Here is a 7,996-nt window from a genome sequence, read left to right on the forward strand (position 1 = left end):
GTTTACTTACGGTAGTGTTTAATATTAATTACTATATTAAATGGTTATAACTGACTTTAAAATAGTTATAGCCAGAATTTAGTAGATTCGCAGCACACTGCAAGTAATGTTATTGAATATTATTAAGTTAGTTTAGAGTAACGGCTTTATAAATCAATTAATAAGTACATACTTATATCAAATAAATTGCAGTTGTTAATTTTTCTAACTTACTCCATTTATTAAATATATAAATATATTTATATTATGGATAATTTTCAACTTGAAATTCTTTTCGCACATGTAATTACCGACCACAATAAACATATGTTTGTAAGAAATGTATTATCAATTTATTAACTATTGTTTATAGACCTGCAACTCATTTATGCAATCACAATTAACGCAATGAACGCCATCATTTAGCACATAATTGTCATACAATGAGATTTTTTTACAAAATCCATTTCAAATCCAAACAAAAATATGTGCTAATGAAATTGGTTAATTGTAAATGTAAACATGGTAATATTAATTAATCAAGTAAATCGATAAAGTAGGTATTTACAGAATTTAACTATTTGAAAACAAAGTATTGACAATACATTACAATCGGTGGGTGGGTGAAAAATTGAGCTTGTATTTGCATTTATAGGCCGCTTAAAACGTATACGAAACGAATTTGAAAGCATATGGTAAGGAAGAAGAATAAGAAAACGAATATTGTATATAAGCAATACTCGTAAAACTGTGCCACGAATCAGTGACTTTAAAACTTGTTCAAAATATTGAAATGACTGCTTCTGACCATAGGATTTCTTTGTTATGATATAAATGTTTTTGAGGTAGCTTTAATGCAGTTCTTGGAGTTAGCCAGTATTATGATGTCAGAGTTTTCTTCAAGCAGTTTTGCTAATTCAAAGGAAATTCCAATTATAAATTATAAAAAAAGTCCATTGATTCGAGAAGTTTGGCGGTACAACCTTGAAGATGAATTTCGTAAAATACGTAAAGTTGTGCAAACGTATCCTGTCATTGCGTTGGATACAGAGTTTCCGGGAATTGTTGCGCGACCATTGGGTGGCAGATCTGGCGACTTTCACTATCAACAATTGCGGGTCAATGTAAATTTATTAAACATTATACAAATTGGTTTTGCGTTTATGGACGAAAACGGCAAGCAACCAGCTGATTATTCCACTTGGCAATTTAATTTTAAATTCAGTCTTCGTAGTGATATGTACGCTGTGAACTCCATTGAACTGCTACAAAATGCCGGTATTAAATTCAAACAGCATGAGATAGACGGCATAGATCCAACGGATTTTGCGGAACTGCTCATGATGTCTGGTGTGGTGTTAATGAAAAATGTGAAGTTCGTAAGTTTTCACTCCGGCTACGATTTTGGCTATCTGATAAGATTACTAACAAACACAACGCTGCCAGCGGAAGAGAGACAATTTTTTGAGACCTTACGTTTGTATTTTCCCACAATTTACGACATAAAATATCTGATGAAAAATATTAGCACTTTGCGAGGTGGTCTACAAGAACTAGCAGATCAGTTGGATTTACATCGTATCGGGCCACGTCACCAAGCCGGTTCTGATGCTCTTCTAACCGGAATGGTTTTTTTCAAAATGTGTGTTTTATATAAAGAAATTAAAAATATGCAATTTGAGCCCACATCAGTTTATTTGGACTACCACTACGAGATTTCACACCCCGCAGTCTGTTGGCAATCTGAATAAATTTAACAATCCAAAAAGCTTTTCCATACTAATAAACTATTTATATGCTTCTTTAAAGTTATCTATCAATGTTAGTCTAGTTCATGTTTAAAAATAATAATAATATCCATTAAATTGAAAATAATATTTTTTAATTTGATTTTATTTTATTAAATTCGATTCTAATGCAGACCTCTGTGCGAACTGATTTTAATAGATATATGGCTAGAGCAAAGATCTACAGTAATCCACAAGATGAAGACATTAATGCAGTTAAAAGTGGTAAAAGGTAGTTATATTATTTTCGATAAAAATTTATATTTTTATTTTTAGTGATTTTATTTCTTAAGGGTTAATATTGATTGGCGCATCAATTTACAACTAATCGTACAAAATCATCTTGACAAGGATAAAGAATGTAAATTCGCACTTGGTAAAGAGAATTTTGTGGATGAACAAGTCGGCTTAATTATGCCTAGCAACAGTCCGTATCTGCACTTGATCAATGAAAAAATAACGCGTCTTTTTCAAATGGGTTTCATTGAGAGGTGGCACCAAACGAATTTACCTTCAATGGAGAAATGCAACGGAAAAGGTGTACTCCGACAAATCACCAACCACAAAGTAAATTTAGATGATATGCAAGGATGCTTTCTCGTACTATTATTAGGTGAATATTTTAACAAAATCATTGTAATATTTATTTATATTTATGTATATTAAACACATCTAAAATTTTGCAATATTTTGAGTTTGCTTAAATGAGATAACAAATCCCTAATAACGTTATCAAGGACGATAATGCCTATTATTACTGGTCAACATTCTATTCAACGTGTTTTCTGTGGAAGGTGTTGTTGTGGTTGTTGTTTTTGTTGCTCTAGTTGTTGTTTTTGTCGTTGTTGTAATAGTAGTTGTTGTTTTTGTTGTAGTAGTTGTTGTTTTTGTTGTTATTATATCTCACAAGGCTCTTGTGTAGTCCGTTTTATGTGTGCTGAAGTGGACTTGAATATCGAACTGATTTCTGAACGAACTCCGGATTTAGATCTAGCCATTTTTGGGACCTTGTGAGATGTGTCATCCCAGCTGGAGTGGTAAAAGGCACTTGTTCGCCATAACTGGCGTGGTAAAATTTGCTTAGTGATCAATAATCAGTGGCAACAACATTAGTGCATTGCGCTTAATTATAACGCAATCCTATCATCTATTAAAAAAGTAATACTCGTATCGATCTTTATATTTACAGTACTATTGCATTTATATCCTGTCGTTCGTGTTCGTGATGTGCAAATATCAACAATAAATTAATTACCTAGTGTATTGTAAGAATTAGTATACAATCTAACTTCCATGCCACGAAGTAGTTTTTGCAAAGAAAAGGTTCGACTTCTGAAGACTTCGATTTTAAAAATTTTTATTGTAATTGTATGTAATTTGCTTTCTAAACCCTGTTGTACTCTTTATGGTACTCTTTAGTACTCTTCTATAATAAATTAAATACTAACATACAAACTTATTTGGGGCCACTCCTCGAGTTCGACGCCCAAATGCCTTTCAGCACAATTCAACAGGCAAATCCCTGCCGGCTACAAGAACATACTTACTTATTGAATTTAAGATTATATATATGATTTACATAAAGCTATATATAATATACTTTTTCCAAATTACTTCCGAGAGTACTGTTTTACATTAATCCTGCAGGTTTTCAATGCGCTTGAAATGCTCTAGTCACCCACCACCCCCCGAAATAAATCGCATAACTAAATGTAGGTATATATATGCATGTACATGACTCAAGAAATAAACAAAGTTATAGTCGATCTAGGACTTGAAAATCCCCCGATATTAGTTTCTCATCTCAGCCCTATTTAAAACAAATCTCATTTTAAAAGTTAAGTTATTGAAGTTATTCTTTCCACGTTACCACGTTATCTTAAATACTAAATAATTAATACAATGTACAAGAATATGTGATTTCCTCTATTAGTAGTAATATCAGTATTCCTATTTTCTAAATAAAATCAGTGATAGACCTCATTGGATTGGATTATTTAAAAAATAATTTCAATGTTAAATTGTTAAAATACTTTCCTTAGAACTCTTCTACTAAAATTGAAAAGTCTGGCTACACTAACCGTACGTCATTATAAAAAAAAAATTACCAAATTAAACATCTCATATCATTTGTTATAAATAAATTTATTATATATATTCATTTATATGTATTAATTTATATTCATTTTAAATTATATTATTTAAATTATATTTATTATTTATTTATATTTTTTATTGTATTATTATAAATAAATACATATACATATATCATATAAACGCAAAATTTTTTTTTTTTCAGGATTCGCAATTTCTATATTCATTTTGTTTATTGAATATTGGTTTTATCGACTATACGTCGTAGACAGAGAAAACAATAGAGCTATTTTTACAACATAAAATATATATGATGATCCACGTTTAAAGAAAACTTATCGAGCAAAATTACTAACAAAAAAGTTTCAATTAAAATTTAACTTTTATTGTGTAAACAAATATAATATTTATTATTTATTAATATAATTTTCAATAGTAAAACTTTAAACTCAATTTAACATTTTTGATATATTAAGTGCAATAAAAAATAAATATATATTGGAAATATAATATGTCCCTTTTATTTATATAAGTTTCCATCTTAAAACTTTATACTCAATTTTAAATTTTTGATCTATTAAGAGCAATAAAAAATAAATATGGGATATATAATATATCATTTTTATTTATATAAATTTTATTTGTAAAACTTTAAACTCAATTTTTAATTTTTGATAAAAGTGCAAAAAAAATAAATATATATTCGTTTTATTTATAAAAGTTACCATCTTAAAACTTTAAACTAAATTTTTGATATATTAAGTGCAATAAAAAATAAATATATATTGAAAATATAATATATCCTCTTTATTTATATAATATTCAATAGTTAAACTTTAACTTTTTATTTATATAAGTTTCAATTGTAAAACTTTAAACTCAATTTTAAATTTTTGTTATATTAAATGCAATAAAAAAATATATATATATGGAAAATATAATATATCCTCTTTATTTATATAATATTCAATAGTTAAACTTTAAACTCAATTTTAAAGTTTTGTTATATTAAGTGCGATAAGAAATAAATATATATTAGAAATAAATTTAGTATTTACTATTTATTTATATAATTTTCTTGAAATGCTTTAAACTTAATTTTAAATGTTTGATATATGTATGTTTGATATATATAATGTTATATATATATAATGTGATATATATTAATGTTTGATATATATATGTATATCAAATAAAAAAATATTTCTATAATATATGTGTAATACTATTTATGTACATCTATTTATTTACTGATCTATAATAATAGTATATCGAATATCTTATTGGAAACTCTTCTCAAGACTCCTGTTGCATGGCTGTAACACGCTTCAGCCAATATCAAACCAAAAGTAGCTAATGCTTCACTGATAGTCTTATCATGCTAGAATCGATAGCAATGAATCTGTGAATAATCTTACAAGAACCAATGTAAGCATACAATTCTATGTAGATGTCTTATTTTGGAATGACTTTTGTTCATAGTTAAGTCTGATCAATAATTGGTAAACAATTAGAACCTTGTTATTGACGCAACAGTCCAGGTTATCGTCATACTTAATAACTTGTTTTTTGTTTCAATTAAAAAGCAGAATCATTGCAAATAGAAAATATTTACCTACGCTATCATCTCAAATAGGTATTTTAAATATTATTTTCGCTCATTCTTTTTACGTATTCCATAGCTGCATTAAACTGGATATTACGACAATTCATTCCTAATAAAGTATATTTTAATTTGCTTTATATGTACTTTATTAATAATTGATAATATATAATTACAAACATTACAACAATAAAACTCAACCACGGAGGAATAGTTGCATCAACAATGGCCAGATCCAGACGTTCTGAAACCACTCGTCCAGTGTGACAAGGAAATACCGTTCAATACTTTCTACGCGGACTTCAAGAACAACAAATACAACATGAACGAATAGTCAATAGATAATATATGCCTTCACTTTATAAATTTAAAAAATAATAAAAATAATGAAAATGAAATATGTTATGTAGTTTCGATTGTTTACTCTTATTAGTCGATTATTAAAAAAAAACTTAGTAATCAGTTGTCAGCTGCAAATTAGGTTGTATTTACCAATTACACGTTTTAAAGTTTTCGACCACCAATCATAATTCCATGGATTTAACCAAGCAGCAAACTTGGAAGAAGGATACTAGCTATATTGTGGTTCAACTAATTAATAAAAATAAAACGTTATAAATAACGACTTATTATTTTTGTTGATATCCATGTTGAGAAAGGCGAACAGCACATTGTGTTTTGAAGAAACCAGTGGCTGCAGAACGTATAAATCCGACCGCAACATTCTATACTATTACTCTACTACTGTTCCACTCCACGTAGCTGCATAATATATAAAATAATTATATATTTACATATATGTATTTTTGTTAGAATATTTGCGAACAAATCTTATAAGTACTTATATTACTAACTTTTCAATCATTATTATTAATAGTTCTAACTTGATTTTGATTACACACATGTTTATAAATCTTATAAACAATATCAAGTTATGCTAAACATTCGTCTGCATGAAAATATATTATTTACTTCGTCGATTTTTTAAACACATCTATATCATCATATTGGCTTTATCTCTATCATCACCAACTGAAATTGTTCACAAATATTCCAAATCCTTTTTTAAAAATATACAAAGCGACATTAATTTGTAATGTGGAAAATCCTTATTTTATTTTCAATATGTTTCAAACATCTGGAAATTTAAATACAAAAATATTTAAGAAGCATTAGCGTTGGGACCACGACGACGACCGAAACCTTGCACGAAATTAACGAAACGACGGTTGTATTGGATTCTTCGCTTAGCACGGCCAGTCTTCTTCTTTTTCTTTTCTTGCTTTTCAACTTTTGGTGTTTGGCCCTTTACTTTACCGGCACGAGCAAGAGAACCGTGAACTTTACCACCCAACATTGGAATGGTGATATCCAACTCATATGAGGTAAGAGCAGATACGCTGGTGTCATCGTTCAAGAGAGTACCTTCACAATTCAAATTGAATTCCTCAGTATTGTAGCCGTGCAATTGGGCAATTTGAGCCTAAACGAAATAGAATACGTCAATCAATAAAATTTTAACTAAAAAAATATTTATATGTGAGGTTAGCTACAAAGCGACTATAAACGCCTTGTTGCTATCACTTTTTCATTCAATCGTACTTACCTTAACTGCGGCAATGTTGGCATCTTGTTGGACTTCAAGAGCCTCAATATTCTCCAAACCACGTACGAACAGTTGCATGTTGCTTTACTGAAATTTAAAATAAATTATTTTTAAATTTCACTAAACACTATTTTATGTCATTTCAGCGCACAACACGTGTGATGCCGTTTGTTATAATTAACTATTTAAGTACCACAGACATACTAAATATTTTATTATATATTTGATTACGATCGAAAAATCATTATCTATACACAGTTTTATACACAATATTGCGAAATTTTAGCAAATATTTTATAATTTTTATATCTCACCTTGTCACTTGTGTGAGGATTTACGAAAAAGAAAGATGGCCGAGCTGTCGTAGTTTCGATATCAGAAAAACGAGACTCGATTCGAACACAAAATTTGACGTTAACAAATGTCAGATTGGTTGGAGTTGACCTCTAGCGGTTAAAAGCAAAAATATATTTTAAAATCTGTAAATATGTGTTACGTGTTTTTAATATAAAAAGTTTTTAATTTGTTTTAAATGATTAAAACATAAATTTTATACTTTGTATATTTAACATATAAATGTAAACATAGCCTACTTAGTAACAAATTTATTTACAATGGCTATAAATTTTATTATTATGTGAAAACTTTCGTAGAAGTTATTTATTATATTTATATCTATTTTAATATTTTATATAATCCTGTTATTTATTTCTCATAACATATTATAAAATATAAAATCCTATAACTAAAATATGGACGCTATAAATGAAATTTTATTGATTAATTTACTAGCTTTAATATATGTTTTTATCTAGAGAATATTTTTAACAGTAAATGTTTTTAAAAGGCTAGTTGGTAAAATATTTTTGAATATATTATTGAGAATAGAATCAGAAATAGAGCAACTATTAAGTATTACAAATCGGA

At 28.1% G+C, this 7,996-nt stretch overlaps 2 protein-coding genes across 2 annotated transcripts; one reads left to right on the forward strand and one right to left on the reverse strand.

Annotated features, from left to right (window-relative positions):
- Window positions 1-578: 578 nt before the first annotated feature.
- Window positions 579-4,198, forward strand: LOC119664214 (ionotropic receptor 93a-like). Its single transcript, XM_038073749.1, has 4 exons — window positions 579-1,358; window positions 1,901-1,998; window positions 2,060-2,379; window positions 4,066-4,198. The coding sequence occupies exons 1-4, from the start codon at window positions 834-836 to the stop codon at window positions 4,161-4,163; spliced, it is 1,041 nt and encodes a 346-aa protein (XP_037929677.1). The 5' UTR covers window positions 579-833; the 3' UTR covers window positions 4,164-4,198.
- Window positions 4,199-6,549: 2,351 nt separating this feature from the next.
- LOC119664215 lies at window positions 6,550-7,533 on the reverse strand. Its single transcript, XM_038073750.1, has 3 exons — window positions 7,384-7,533; window positions 7,070-7,156; window positions 6,550-6,946 (listed from the first exon to the last, which is right to left on the reverse strand). The coding sequence occupies exons 2-3, from the start codon at window positions 7,145-7,147 to the stop codon at window positions 6,626-6,628; spliced, it is 399 nt and encodes a 132-aa protein (XP_037929678.1). The 5' UTR covers window positions 7,148-7,156; window positions 7,384-7,533; the 3' UTR covers window positions 6,550-6,625.
- Between the last annotated feature and the right edge of the window lie 463 nt (window positions 7,534-7,996).

The sequence above is a fragment of the Teleopsis dalmanni genome, unplaced genomic scaffold, assembly GCF_002237135.1.
Source record: "Teleopsis dalmanni isolate 2A unplaced genomic scaffold, ASM223713v2 unscaffolded_contig_1621, whole genome shotgun sequence".
NCBI lineage: Eukaryota > Metazoa > Arthropoda > Insecta > Diptera > Diopsidae > Teleopsis > Teleopsis dalmanni.